A 15114-nucleotide genomic window follows, 5' to 3' on the forward strand; every position below is an offset into this window, starting at 1 on the left:
TGACTATCGGCTTCGCCAATCTCCAAAACTCATTCGTTTGTCCCTATGTTTGTCCGCCTCTGGATTCAGAGTGTTGTTCCAAAAAAAGCATATTTGTGACGACAGTATCAAAAACGGAACGAACTCAAGACATGAGCAGTCGGCGTTGGCCCAGACGTTTCGTATTATCGACAAGTTCAGAAGGTTGTATCATGCTCTGTGGTCTTCATAACTTTCAGGCAGAACCCGCTCATAGCTGCTTTATACACGCATTCTACTCTATAAAATACATACGAAAAGTGCTGAAATATCTAATTCAAAGAGACAAAACTCAGCGTCATGAAGAAAGGCCCCCTATGCACTTCTCAAAGATGCTCCTTCCACCGAAAGTCACGTCCTTTGGATACTACTCCAAAATCAAATCGAGATCAACAAATGTTCTTGCTACGTTCCAAGACTGCTGCATCTCTTCAAAATCTCAAAGAGGGCTGGGTAACGCATGCGACTAGCGTCTCCGGACATCTACACAAACTCTCGTCCCTCTCTTCTCACCATCTTCCAATACCATACATCTCTCTCCTTATTCACAAAAGCAGTTTGTACACAGCCCTATGTGGAGAAGGGAGAGAGGTGTGTCTACCAAAACAAAAAACACTTTCGAGATCTGTAACATGTGGCTTGCTCTCTTTGTGCGTCTCAAAACTTCGACGGACGGATTCTATGCTGTTCTGCCGTCCAAATTCCGTATAAGACTACACCATGTGCTCTCACCATATACATGTCCTACATATCTATCTCCAAAAGCCGATCTGGCAATGAACATGTTTGCGACTAGCGTCATTAGGTATTTATATAAAGATCCGTTGCGTCCTTACACCTCTTCAACCCAACTTACATTTACAAATCAATACCAAAACTTAAGGCTGTACAACTGATGTGGAGAAGGGAGAGAGACGTGCGTACGAAAAACATAGCAGCACGACTTATGTCGTTCGTTCTCTCCGTGCGTCTCAAAACCAGCCTACGTATTCCTCATGTTGTCCTGTCGTCCAAAATACAACAAAAGACCATGCCATGTGCTCTCCACACCCAGCACGCCCGTAGTGTATTTGTAAAAGCGCAGGCAGCAAGAAACATGTCTGCGACTAGCGTGCCTGGATTTCTATATAAATCCTTCGTTGCGATCTCAATCAATCCTCAGAACAGTACTCACTTCAAGTACCAAAAACGAACTTCTCGCATCGATGTGATGGAGGAGAGGAGGAATCTAGGCTGACCAAAAGAGTCCTTCTACAATTACATGTGTTGTTTCCAGCACTCGGTTCCCACGACTTCGTAGTCTGTGCCTTCCTGTCGCTTCGAAAAAAACTTTGAGTACCAGAAGCGATGTGAACTCGCGTTATGTACGGAGATGAACGTTGAGTCGTCGCTTTCGTGCAAGAGATGTCAGAACAGAGGATGCATGGGAAACAAGGGTGATGATGACGATAATCATCATCATCGTGACATGGGAATGTACGTGAACCTTTGATTTTTGCCGGTCGACTTGACCAATGACGATGTGCCAGCTGCTTCCCTCGAAAGCACTTGGGGTACTTGAACACTACCGCCTTATTACCAGGAGGGCAAGAGCCACATCTAGAAGAGGCGGCGTCTCCCAGCGTATGCTCGCGCTCTGTAGTGCCTTCCAACGCCCTGGCTGTTCGCTTCTTCCGGTGTAATAGGGCATCGCGTATCGCAAGCCATGTCGCTGCCGTATCTTCCTCTTCTGATCCGAGAAGCCCCCTCATATCAACTCAACATCTCCCGTACCGCACCCCACACACCAAGCCCTCACCGCACTCCATCTCACAACCCAGACATCCCCCCTCTTCATCTCAAACCGCCGATCTGTTCCTTCCACGAATATCTCTCCCACATCGCGCAAAGCCCTGACGAAGACCGCTTTGTCCTCGTCGGGCTTATCAATCATGCTTATGCCACCCGTGGTATCATCGAGCCGTTGTAACGACGCCGGGAACTGCGAGAGGAACGAGGACGTGTAGTGTGAGGAGAGGAGCGCTTGATGCGACGTCAGGTATTGGTGTTCGGATGGCGAGAGAAGGGGGGAGGTCGTTGCGAGAGAGGCCGTATGTAGCGATTGGATGTGTAGAGGGTGTGCGTCGATCTACAAACGTGGTGTCAGTATTGCTGTACATATTGGCAACAAGACAGGACAGGACCATACCTTTTTTATCCTCGCCCTCAGAAAACTGCGAACCAAGAACTTGAACCGCTCAAGCTCCGTCTGTATAATGATGAGCTTGAAATTCGTCTTCGGGTTCATGTCGCCCGTCTGGTCTTCGACAAGTTCAATCTGGCTGCGTCATTAGCTACCTTGTGTTGCGTAAGCTGCAGTCTTCCGCGCGCTCACCTGTCTCCTAATCCGCTCCAACACCCTCTCCATGAGCTCCTCAGGCCACGGTAATATCTCGGGCGCAACCCTCTCCGCGACCCAACACCGTGTCAATTCCTGCAGATCGCGTGTCTCTCTTGGCGTGGAGTCGACGGAGACCTCCGCGAGAAGGTCGTCGATATCCATTGTACCGTTCCACACAAATGTGCCCTTTGCTTTTCTCGAAAGCCAACGGTCGTATCGGTCGGGCACTTAAGTCGCGTGTCTGCCGTGTCTCACGCGCGCGTGTATCGTGGCGGCACCGAGATCGAGGTAAGGCGGGGTGATGGGATCGAAGGTAAGCAATCGGCAGGCACCCGACGAGCAGCAGGATGCAAGACAGAGATCTGAAGTATGTCTCGGGCCGGATGCATGCGTGTGTTGGCTTGCAGCGAGCGTGCATGCAGATTGCAGATGTTTGGTGGGGCAGGGATGCGCGATGCGGGGGTCGCTTACAACTAGCGCCGACGCGTCCCAGTTTGGTTCCGACGCGTCTTGACACCTCAGGAAAAGCAGGCTACACATGTATGACGCCTTGGTAGGGGCTAAGGGTGCAGCTATCAACGGCCGTCGCTACCGCTGTATTTCAATATGAACCATTGCTAGTGCCTGGCTCAACATATAAACCGTGCATGCATTAGTTTGATGATACATCGTGGTTTCTTCATCAGGATAATGGTACAGGTGGAGCAATCTGATGAGATTTCGTTGTTGTTTCTAGCTTGGTCGACTGCAGGACTTCCTCAAGCCATCCTTCGTCCATCCGCATTACAGATATGTACAGCCCATTACCTCCTCATGTTCCTCTCTGTAGATGTACACGAACCAGGGGATAGAAGTAGGTAAAGGCAAATAGATACATGAAAGAGTCGCGCGAAGGGTGATACAAGAGAAGCCAAGAAGTTCAGTCTGTGTAATGTAGAGAATGATACCAAATGAATTGTATTAAGGAAAGGGCAGTAGATGCCGTGTAGGTGATTAATGCTCTGGAGGCACGTAGACCTGTTTGTGTACTTGGTTTCGTGATGATTCTTAGATACTTGTTCTGAAGAACATGTGCAGGCAATGTTTCAGCGCTGCAAGGCCAGGAGAGATCCGTCTGAGGATGGGTAATAGTAACAAAGGAAATGAAGAAGCTCGCGAGGCAGCCTTCTTTGGACTGCTCAACGCTCGCCGTAGACAAGATGGGTATCCAGCGTTCCCTATCAAGAAATGTGAACTTTTGTCCGGGCCCACAGCTCCGCGACAAGGGGTATAGAAAAGAAACGGGGAGACACCCCAAAGATCAGATGCAGACTGTTGCCGCTGTGCAAAGATTCCGAGAGTGATGCAAGCCAAATGAAATCGCTCGAACGCCCCGGAATGGAAAAGGACCAAACGCCAATGCTGTGGGGATCCAATGCCATGCAGCAATCATCCATAACGCCGTGAATCAATCCGCCATGAGTTAGTTTAGTTTCGTTATAGTGTTGGTTGTTCGTTGTGCAGGCTTAATAAGAAGCCATGCGACGGGAAGCGGCCGTGACACGCCCGACTTCCAGGGAGTCATTGCCAAGGGCAAAGATATTGTTTCCAGATCTTGACCGGCCCATGGCTGTAGGGCTGTCTTCCATCTGGCAGTGCTGTCCGAAGGTGAAGGTGGTAGCACGGTTGAGCTTGGCACGCGACTTGAACTTGAGCTTGTTGAGGCCACGTTCACATGACTGTTCATGCTCTTTGGCATCCATGCGAAGGTAGTTTTGGGGGTAGCAGCGAGTGGCGTGTGAATGGTAGAAGGAGCTGTATCCGCCGTCGAGGATGTACACTTCAGGGAATGACAGATGAGGGTATTGATGCGCGTTCTCCTTGCGATCTTGCGAGCGAACAAACTTGGCCCTGGTGTTGTTAGTGAATGGACCAAAGCCGAAAAATGGGATGAACTTACATTAGAGGAGCACGATGCGCAGAGTACTCGCAGTGAAGGACCAACAAAGTGTTCTCGCTAGACGGGGCCTGGAAGAGACGCTCGGCAAGCTTCTCCTTGTCACAGAAGTTCAATGCACCTTCAATGTGTCCACCATTGTATTCGTACTCGAAGCGACAGTCAATGACGACCTTGTTGTCATACAAGTGATCATAAGCACCATCCAGCACTTCTACCAATGTCTCGTGGGTGATGCGAGGGAGACTCTCTGGCTCAGTAGTGGTGAAGTGGGGAAGCTTGAGAGTGTTGGCATCATCGACATCCATCACAGACTGGAGCCCACTGGGCTGGTAATCATCCTGTTCTTGCTTGGCATTCATTACTTCACCGGGGCTTTCGAACATGCTTAACGATCTGCGGAACTTGCTGGGACGACGAGAAGGAGGACCGGCGGGTTTTCTGACGGCGGCAAGGGGGGAACCATTGGCACGGGCGGCAGTAGAGTTGAGAGAGAAAGGCTTGGGTTTTGAAGCGAAGAGAGAGCCGTTGGAAGTAGGACGACGTTCTTGGGGAGGCGAAGCAGTGAAGCACTCGTCCAAGCTGAGTGAAGACGAATTCCGGGTGAAGTCACCGCAGCCAAACTGGAAGGCGGGCAGCGGAGTGCTCGATGGCTTGTCTTGGTCCTTGAACGACACAGTGTTAGTGGAGTAGTTCTTGTGGCGCGCAAGAGAGGGCCTGAGAAGATTGGACTTTCGGCGGTCGGCGGCTGACACGGGTCGGGGAACCTCGAGCGAGGGCGTAGAGTATGTGGGTGGGGTGGGCAGCTCGTCACACGGGGTGAGCATGTCGCTGTCGGAGCCGGGGGTCACCTCTGGGGAGGGAGAGGGTAGGGGCAGGCAGCGGTCGTTGATGAAGCTGAAGGGCGCCTTGTGAGGAAGAGGCGAGATGTCCATGGAGTCTGGTGCAAAGCCGGGCGAGGACGAGGGAATTGGCGGAGTCGTAACGCCTTCCCATCGAGCCAATGGGGTCGTGGTTTCTGTTTGTGCCTGTTAGCCCTTGTGCTTCCAGTTTGGAGTGCGAAGCCACTTACCCCGGGTGTCGATCTGGTGAAAGAGATTCGACGTGAAGAGCGACCGACGCGGCGTGGCGAGCTGGGGGCTGAAACAAGCGCGTTAGTGTGCTGCCAATATCAAAGAGACAAAGGAGGGATTGTACCTCTGGTCCATGTGCAGGTTGCTCGACATGTCGGCGGCCAGGCTGGTGGTGGGTGACGAGCCTCGCATGGGCTGCAGGGTGAAGTAGTCTCCCCCACTCTTCTTCATGCTGAGGTCGCGGAAGTTGAAGCTCTTGGGGCCCAGGCTGTGTGCTCCTCCAAACAGCGGCTTCGACTGCGGCAGGTCACGGCGGTATCCCCAGGGGCCGGGGATGGGCGGCGGGTGCATGGCGGCGAGCGGCGAAGACATCTCCATGGTGGATTGGTTTCGTGTTGGTCGTGGCTATCGTCGTACCGGGCAACGGGCGGAGCGAGCGTTTGCACGTCGGGTCTGAAGTGATGTCGGACGGGAGGATGCAATACTGGCGATAAGCATACAAGACAGGAAAGCTAATTCCAATCTCTGAAGATGCTGGTGGTGATGGTGTCGATGTCGGTAGAGATGCTACAGGCGGGCTCCGGACATGGGCGAGGCTGAGGCTGGGAGGCTCCGGGAGAGGGTCGGCAGGTGGATGGTGAACGAGGTAGCTCTTGCCGTAGTGATACTGGCGATAACCGTCGTCCAAGATCCGCTCAGCCAACTTAAGAGGGGATTGGGCCTTCTTGGGGACGAGAAGGGTAGAGAAGAGAGAAGCGGAGCCCGGTCACGCACTGGATTTGAGCATGCCGTGGTTGCTGGGGTAGCCCGCTGCTGGGCCAGGTTAGGGCCGACGACCAGGGCGTGGGCTTGAGAGCTAGGCGCTTGCACACACCGGAGGCCTCACTGCTCAGCACGGGACAAAGAATACTGGGGACTGGAGTTTGCTTGCCCGGCTATGCACCCACGCCCAAGCGGTGCTGTTGATCCGCAGCCTCTAATTCCGCCGCAGGTACACCGGCCCATGATTTGATCGCGATCCCACGCGTAGGCTGTCGCGTAGTCGCCGTGCAGCTGCAGCTAAGTCACGCTGCACGCCCGTAAACAACCGTTCGCAGCTGTTCCACCTCGCGCAGTACCCATTGAATAGCATCACGGCACGGCATCACGGCCACACTGCTCCAACGCGCGCTGCTTCAGTCCGGCCTCGATCTCAGATAAAGCTCGACAAAGCAGCCAAAGCGCACTCCTGCCATGGTTGCCAGAGAAGCAATTGCCTAGCTCGGCACGGGTCAGACGCAAGCGGAATGGATGCTCCCTGTAAGCCCAGCACGATACGTGAAACCATACGTTCGCTCTCCGCCTAAACTCGCGCCGCCGAGAGAATTTCTCCCTTCGGAGTGGTTCTGCGTGGGCTGCGTGGAGCGTCTAGCCGTCCTGCGTAACGTACCAACCGTCTCCCAGGGAAACCAGCTGCACTCGCTACCGAACGGCGACCCCTCTCTGCCCACCGTGTACACTATCGTGACTATCCAGATTCTATGCACGCTACGGCAGAGCGCTGGCTAGATTCGGCATCATCTACCCCATCTCCAGCCTCGTTCACGAAGCGCGAGCTGTTTTGATCAGGCAAGCTCGGTCTGCATCTGCGCATGCTTTCGTCATCGTACGGCCCAGCGACGAGCCTTGGCGTCGCTGCCAGGGAACCGCCTCGCTGTAACATGGCTTGCACGCGTCGCCATTGGCTGCCTCCTCTGTCGGCGACTCATTGGGCGGGCGGGAGATTTTCAGACTGTATTCGGTGCAGCGAGACCGACGTCGCAGGCGCCGCTGGCTTGACGACGTGAGCTCACCCCGGCCCGTTCGCCCTCTGATCCCCTTAGCCCTAAGCGGCTGCATAAAACAGGAATGGCTCCATCCAACGCGCTACCGCTCTAGTCCCGTGCTCGCGATCGAGCTCTTCCCTCTGGGATCGCGATGGCGACATGTTGCAAACGTCATAGGCAATAAGGCTGAGATGAACTGCCAACTTTGCTATTCTCGGCCGCCTGTTTGCGCCTACTGCTGCAAACCAGTTCAGACAACTGTCGACCTGTCGACCACCGACCCTCGCTAGGAGCCGCAACAACATGACAACAACAACAGACGTCAGCGCAGACCCGACATGGCTTTCGGAGAGGCCGGGGGCCGCTGTCATAGTTGCTGTGGTGCCATTTAGAGGCGAGCTGAGTCGCTGTTCGAGAACGGCGGCTCTGCCCACCATACCTCTGCACAAAACCTTCATAACGGCACACGATCGGCTGGACCCCACCACCAACGGGCTGACCCCTCCTTTTGTGGACCGCCAGACACACGACAAGCCTTCGCACGGCCAGCCTGTGGCGCTTGTTGCAAGCGCCTCGAAAAACCATCGTCTCGTCGCCAGGTGCGACGCGTCGAGCTTCGTATACACAAACAACCGACTTCGCGCCATCACCTGACCTAAATAGGTGAAGGCGAGTCTCACCACAGGGTCTGCGTCATATACCCCAGACCTCGGGACCCGCTTCACGACGCCGCCAGAGCAGGCCTCGCGTTTCGAGACCCTGAAAATCTGCACTCTCGTCACTGGTGGCAGCTTAGCCGTAACTCTTTGTCATGGTGTCTCGTCGTCCATATCGTGTCAGCACCTGGCCGGACGCATCCGACATGATGTGCAGTAAGAGCTTCATCATGGTGGACACTCTGTGTGAAGAAAAACTCTGCCCATGATTCTCAAGACACATCGCGGGACATGTTTCGGGCCCGAGGGTCACTCACCATGAAAACCCAGACAGCTCCTGGAGCTCCTTGAAGCGTTCACCAGTATCAGCCATCTCGGAAATTCAATCCCTTGCGTCGCGTGCATCCCGTTCTCGGCCAGCACGTTGCACATCAGACCCTCTTTCGTGTGACAAAGGATTCACTTATAGTTACTATAGTAATGTACCTCGAGGGTTCGGCGTCCAACAAGAAGCACGGGTTTCACATCGATGCATGCGGCGCCTTCGCTTGCGGCCTGGCGTTTTCGGAAGGTGCGATTCCTGAGACAACGCGGGACGCTGTGACATGCGCTTTCCCTTTCAGCCTGTGACTGCGGGGACATCCGGTGAGCATCCGCATCGTCAGATTCAGATTACCACCACAAAGAAGGGTGTATTTAAATCTGCAACGCGGTTTCGTCTTCCCGCGGGGTACATCCTCATGATTTTCCAAACATACCCTCGCGCATATCGTCCGTTGCCAATCTTTGCGATTCATCCCTCCGCATCACGGTGTGGTTTTGCCCGGCGCCTTTCGCATTTGCAACACTGTTGCCATGGCGATGCATGGGGTCAGACGCGCCTCATGTGTACCCAGCCGGTCCCTCTTTGCACAACTCTATTCGTATCATCCGAATACCCTCAAGAGTCAGTAAATTATGAGCATCCGAGCAAACTTTTCAAAATGTGCAAAAGGGGGTGGAGTTTGTGGCAGAGGCACCGACCATGCAATCTGCGATATCGATAGGAAAACCTCACCGCCTGCTCCTTTTCTTAGTGAACACGGTAGACAGTAACCTCACAGAGCAAGATTGGGATATTTAATGACTGGTAAGCCCGCTTCATTCTGACTTCAAAGAACTGGCGCTGCACGTTCTTCGTTCTTGCGGACCCAGATCATGTGATCTGTGTTGAGAGATTGCATCGTGACATCGTCGACAGACTGAAGAGGCTCGGGAGCGGGAATAACCTTGGACCGATCTTTGAGAACACGTTCCTCGCACCCTGGGAGGTCGAAACTTTGCTTAGGTGGTGTTCCAGTGGAGAGATTGCCTACGATGTCATCTTGAGGAAGTACGGGTGTGCTCATCAGGGTCTTTGAGATCACGTCAATTCCATCCCAGGATGCCGAAAGCTTGCTAAATCGAGAGATTGCATCGTCTGTCATTTCGAGGAACTACAGAAGTGGTCATCAGGGTCTTTGAGATCACGCCTCTCCCGCCCTGCGATGCTCAAAGTTTATTTAGATGGTGTTCTAGTCGAGAGATTGCATCGTGAGTCAAATTGAAGAAGCTCGGGAGCGGCTGTCAGGGTCCAGGAGATCACGTCACTCCCATTCTGGAATGCCGAAAGTTTGCTTAGGTGGTCTAGTTGAGAGATTGCATCGTATGGCAATTTGAAGAAGCTCGGAAGCGCATGTAAGGGTCCATGAGATCACGTCACTCCCACCCTTGGAAGCCGAAAGTTTACCTGAATGATGTTCTAGATGCCGCGAGAGAAGGGATCAGAGCCTTGATGCGACCCGTGGAGTCAAGTTGACTTGTCACCCCCACGAACGAAGCAATCAGACACCCAGCAAGACAGCGGTACAAATTAAACCATATTGCGCACGATGGTTACAATCTCCCGAGCATATATTTGGGGAAGAAGAACCTCTCGAATTAAACATCTACGGTTACATCGCGCTTCGACACACGTCTAATCCTCCCCGTTATCATGGTTGCTTAAAATATGTCTCATACCCAGGCCATCCCTTGCCCTGTCTTCCTGCTCGACCACACTCAACGGCAATCCCTTACCAATACCGCACAACACAAAAGCCGCCCACTTCCACCTGAACGGGTTGATCGCGATCGTGAACATGAACCAGTAGATGAGCTCCGAGTACGTGAAGAAGTCGAAAGCGCCACCAGGAGCCTTGGTCTTGATGAACCGCGTCATGTCGATCCAGCGCTTCATCCACCAAGTACGCGGTCGAGCGAGAGGGTCGACGAGGTACATGAGTAGGAAGCGCGTGTAGATGCCGATGTGGTAGTTGCCGACCGTGCCGATGGCGTTGACGTAGGTGCAGTTGTTTGCGCAAATAGAAGGGTGTTCTGGTGGGAAGACTTGAAGATACCAGTTCGGCGGTTCGTATGGTTCTTGAAAGACCTCATCTGGTAGAAAGCCTAGGCTTGGACGCTTGTAACCGGTGGCCATGATGACGATGTCGGCTTCGACCAGTTTCTCGGAACCAGGTCCGTTCTTGGGGACACCTCGTGCGCGCTTGTTAAATTTGATGCCGGTGCCAGACTCGTCGTAGCCCAGGATATCGCCGCGGAGCCATGATGCTTCACCTGAGCGGATGAGGTCGAGGACTGAGTCGTTTACCATCGGTGTTTCGGTGAAGAGACCCTTTCCGCTGTTGGGTGCTGGTGAAATGTCGTAGAGATCGCGGTAAAAGAAGAGACGGAGGATATACTCCGGAATCCAACTGAAGATGGTCTCCATCCCGAATATGTTGAAAGCGAGAAGACTGTCGATGAATGGGTTTCTCGGAATAATCCATTTCTCGGATCGAGCCAGTACGTTGGCGTGTTCTGCTTCTGCGCTGGCGACAAATTCAAGGGCTTCGACGGCTGAGGCACCGCCGCCTATGATGGCGACCTTCTTTCCTTTCGCGACTTTACCGTCGAGTTGGGAACTGTGCCAGATTTCGCCCCTGAAGTGCTCTTGGCCCGGAAGCATAGGCATCTTGGGATCACCACAGGTGCCAATCGCAGCAATGACGCCATCGAATCGTCCGTGAGAGGGGTCGTTGATGATCCATCGTCCGTGAGGATCTTTGTACACCTTCTCAACCCGCATATTGAACTCCGTCTTACTCTCAAGACCGTATCGTTCCCAAAGCGACCTGATCTGTGATACAATCTGCTGGCGATCCGGATATCCTTGGCTCCAATGCACCGAAGGGTGGAATCGGTACATGAGCGAGTGGATTTGTAGACCAGACGTGTTGTTCACCCGGCTCCAAATTCCACCAAGGTTTTTCTTGGATCCGGCTTCGAAGATGCGACAATCGAAGCCATGGCCGACAATGTGCGATGCAGCGGATACGCCTGTTAGGCCTGCGCCAATGACTGCGATCTTAGGTCGTACGAGGTTTGCATGCGGTGGCGGCGGTGCTGGCGAGAGCACAAAGTCGAGCAAATATTGTATGACTTCGTAGATGAAGAGGATAGGGTGGGTGAGGAAGTATTTGATGTAGCTCATAAAGTAGCCCATCGTGACGGATGACTTTCTCTCGTTGGGAGAGAAGGGAGATGGAAAGACGAACGCGAGAAGATGGCTGCGGCATCTTGATATGCATGACCTTGATCCATTTTACGTGACGTTCAGCTTTTCACACGGAGCCTTGCGGAAACGTGCAGTTTCCGATGTTGTGTTTCGCATATTACGACTTGTGATGTCACGGTGGGCCCGTTGCATTGTCCTGCAGGTGACATGTGAAAGCCTTTCGGGCTGCAACGTTGCTTTTGACAGCACTGAGCCATCGTTGGGCTGGCTTGATTCCGCCTGCTGACAAGACGGGTAGTCGAAAGTATCCTTAAATTATTGAAAGTCAATCTTCCCACGTTTACTGCTTCCCAAGTAGTATCCTAGCAGCCAAAGTCGACCCAATCTGATGGAACGAATGAGAGGCCTCGTCCGGATCGTCGACAGGGATGGGGCGGATAGCGAAGTTTGGAGCTAGGACCTGACGCTAGTGCGAAAGCGGGCAGCTCCTTCTATTTGCGCTCCACCCTCTAGCTCAATCCTTCCTCAACCACCAACGGTGGCTTTTGTAGCCATGTCGTTCTTCCGGGGTCAACCCGATGTAGAGACGCGCTTATGCACGGCAGTTAACGTTGCGATACAAGCCGGAGATCCGCATCAATTGCAGTCCATCGTACTGCTGGAGCCAGGCGAAGGCAATGTTTTCCCGCCAGACCATCAAGAGCTCATCCAGTCCTTGCAGCAGAATTACCCTGCAAACAACGAACAGTCTGAGAAACGTCTCGAGGATCTCGTCAGGCGGGTCGTCACTGAGACTGCAGAGTCTGAGGATGAGGAGGGCAGACCTATTCAGTCTTGGGGTTCGCTGGTCACCTTCCTTGTCGGATGGATGACCTTTCTCCGAGACATGGACGCAGAGAATCTTGTGTTGATTTTCGAGCTGATGACAGATCTCCAGTCGTATGTTGATGGGAGTACCCATCAAAGTACTTTATGCTAACGCGACTCCAGACGAGCAAATAGCGCATTGCAGCATCCTACCAAAGGCATTCTGATGCTTCCCACCATCATGTATTATGCAAAGGTATTCGCAAGAGTAGCGATTGGATTAGAGAAGAGACCGGACTTGACGATGCATCTCATCACCACCGACGCGGATGAGGACGGCCAAAGCGAGTCATTGCCAGAGAGAGCGGCGAATATCGTACGACAGGCCTTCATCATATGTCTCAACGACCGCAACACTGTACCCGGAGGTATCAAGGACGGTAAGCCTGACGGGAAGAAGGTTGGAATCTACAAGATGGCAAACATATGTTTGAAGACCCTCTTCCAGGCCGATAAGCTGGGGAGCTGCGAGACCATCTTCAACAACATATCGAACTCCTCACCACCATTACACATCTACCCGGCTGCGGAGCGCATTACCTTCCTTTACTACCTCGGGCGGTACCACTTCAGCAACACGAACTTCTACGGAGCTCAGCTCGTTCTGGAGCTAGCATACAGAGGTTGCCACGGGCAGTGTCCAAAGCAACGCCGCTTAATCGCAGTCTGCCTTGTCGCTGCCAACATACTCCTCGGTCGTTTCCCAAACGAACTCATCTACAACGACCCTGCATGCGTGGGCTTCCGGGAAGTGTTCGAACCGCTGTGTCGTGCGATTCGTAGGGGAGACCTCGAAACGTTCCGTCGGATAACGAACCTGGATCTTTCCCACCCAAGTGCCGAATTCATGATCAAATACCGTGTTTTCTACCCAATCGGGAACTATTGCGAGCCCCTCGTATGGTGGTCACTCCTCCGCAAGGTATTCATCCTTACTGGAAGCATAGGGGAAGCATCGAAGTCGGCTGCTTTGCTCGACCTCAACGCGGCTGTCCTTGTATTTCGCTTCCTAGAAGCGCGCTCGCTCATCAAAAATGCCGCAATGGCCGCGCAAGACCGTGGTCCAGGTCGTCGCAACTTTGGTCACATCTACCAGGATCATGCATCAACAAGCAAATCGACATACATCGACCCGGACTTTATCGGCATGGAAGGGGTGCAGCCGTATACTCACGAGTATGACTTGCTGGAGTTGGAGTGTATATGCGGTAGTCTCATCACCCAAGGCTATTTGAATGCGTACATTGCGCAGGCGAAGCAGAAGTTGGCCATCCAAGGTGTGAAGACGGGTAACCTGAGCGCTGGATTCATCAACCCGTGGGAAGTCAACAAGGAGAGGAACAAGGACGAGGTGCTCGGATGGAAGAAAGAGGCTGGAGGCGATGGAGGACAGGTTGTCAGGCTGTCGTCCGCGGCACCGGCTGGGATGTAGAGGATGGTTGCGCATGATACCCCGATACTGGGATCGGATAGGAATACATGCCAGTAAGACTCCATACGTTGTTTGCGCTAATATTCCGGATGAAAGCCCAGCCAAGAAGTCCCCAACGCCGATGTTCTTGCGTTATCTGTAAGGCACGAACCAATCCAACGGTCGTACCGCCAGCACCATTATTGCCCACCCATCACCAAAGCGTCAGCAAACTACGATGACCGTGTTGCTTCGAGCCCTCTTGTATTGTACTCTTTTCCCTCGTCGTGGTCTCGGATGATCTACAGTAGAATCGCTGTCATCTGTGTGCTGTCAGCACCGCGTCAACGAAGTGTACTGCGTATACTCACTATAGAAATGCCTTCTCGACAAGCCCATGCCTCGACGTCTGGCGAGCCAAGTTTTGAACGCGAACCCAACGCAAGGGATGAGCACGACGATCAAAATACCGAGCAAACCAAAGAGCGCTTCCTTAGACCATTGAGGGCTGGTGATAGATTCGTCTGGAGGAGTTGCGTTGGGGGAGACGGCTGTGTGTGATTAGGACTACGAGGTCTGAGGTTGACCAAGCAACATACTATTTGAGGGTATTGCCGGCATTTGCATTGGAATGGGAGATAAGTTGTCGCCCTAGGGAAGACGATGCCTCTGTAACCAAGGCGGAGCATCCCTTTAGGCTTCCAGTCGACTTCCGAGGCCTGTAGTCTAACCTTTTCTTAAATGGGATCAAAGTGGAATGATTACATGCAATAAAGTATAGAGCAACGAAGAGTACTTAAAAGTAAGTAAGTTTGGAAAGGTATTGGAGTAACAGTCGTAGTGATGTTAGATGAGATGTTTCCCTCGAAAAACCAGCAGGAAAGGTGGAGGGGATTAAGTAGCACTTGGAAGGGTCGAAGGGGCAGTCGCGTCGACGCGCCCAATGGCACGTCTCGAGGTGGCAACGTATATGAGTGCCAAGGAATTTCATGGTCAGAGCCCAGATGCGGAAAGGCTGTTAGAGGTGGCGCAGCAATGCCTTCGTCTTGGGGCGAATGAAAATGAACGGGCGGAACTACTCAAGCTAAGTAGCATTACGAGAACAAGTACATGGGGTCTTCTATTGAGGAACAACAAGACCATGCAGATGCGCCGCCTGCCAGCGACAGACGCTGCAGTCGTCCTGATCTGTGCATGATGTCATGGCTGTGATTTGTAGATATATTCAGATAACTTGGCCCGAGCAACCTTGGAAGCACCTTCCCATCACTGCAGCTCCCAGCGACAACAACATTTGCTACGCTGTAGCGCAAACGTCTCTCAGTTGCGAAATCAATGTCCCATCGCCAGCCGTTTCCACAAAGCCGCGATCAAACGCCTTGACCCGTGACGAG

At 53.0% G+C, this 15114-nt stretch overlaps 3 protein-coding genes across 3 annotated transcripts; 1 reads left to right on the top strand and 2 right to left on the bottom strand.

Annotated features, from left to right (window-relative positions):
• Window positions 1-1765: 1765 nt before the first annotated feature.
• On the bottom strand, window positions 1766-2560 carry J4E90_004906 (uncharacterized protein; the record flags this gene model as incomplete). The annotated part of the gene is made up of 3 exons (XM_051434467.1): window positions 1766-2146; window positions 2207-2335; window positions 2393-2560. The coding sequence occupies 3 exons, from the start codon at window positions 2558-2560 to the stop codon at window positions 1766-1768; spliced, it is 678 nt and encodes a 225-aa protein (XP_051291723.1).
• A 1343-nt stretch (window positions 2561-3903) lies between these two features.
• Window positions 3904-5785, bottom strand: J4E90_004907 (uncharacterized protein; the record flags this gene model as incomplete). The annotated part of the gene is made up of 4 exons (XM_051434468.1): window positions 3904-4288; window positions 4338-5352; window positions 5407-5474; window positions 5532-5785. The coding sequence occupies 4 exons, from the start codon at window positions 5783-5785 to the stop codon at window positions 3904-3906; spliced, it is 1722 nt and encodes a 573-aa protein (XP_051291724.1).
• A 6210-nt stretch (window positions 5786-11995) lies between these two features.
• On the top strand, window positions 11996-13741 carry J4E90_004908 (uncharacterized protein; the record flags this gene model as incomplete). Its single annotated transcript, XM_051434469.1, has 2 exons — window positions 11996-12381; window positions 12433-13741. 2 exons carry the CDS (start codon window positions 11996-11998, stop codon window positions 13739-13741), a joined length of 1695 nt encoding a protein of 564 aa, XP_051291725.1.
• Between the last annotated feature and the right edge of the window lie 1373 nt (window positions 13742-15114).

This window comes from Alternaria incomplexa, assembly GCF_024043165.1.
Source record: "Alternaria incomplexa strain BMP 0042 chromosome Unknown scaffold_6, whole genome shotgun sequence".
In the NCBI taxonomy this organism is placed as follows: Eukaryota; Fungi; Ascomycota; class Dothideomycetes; order Pleosporales; family Pleosporaceae; genus Alternaria; species Alternaria incomplexa.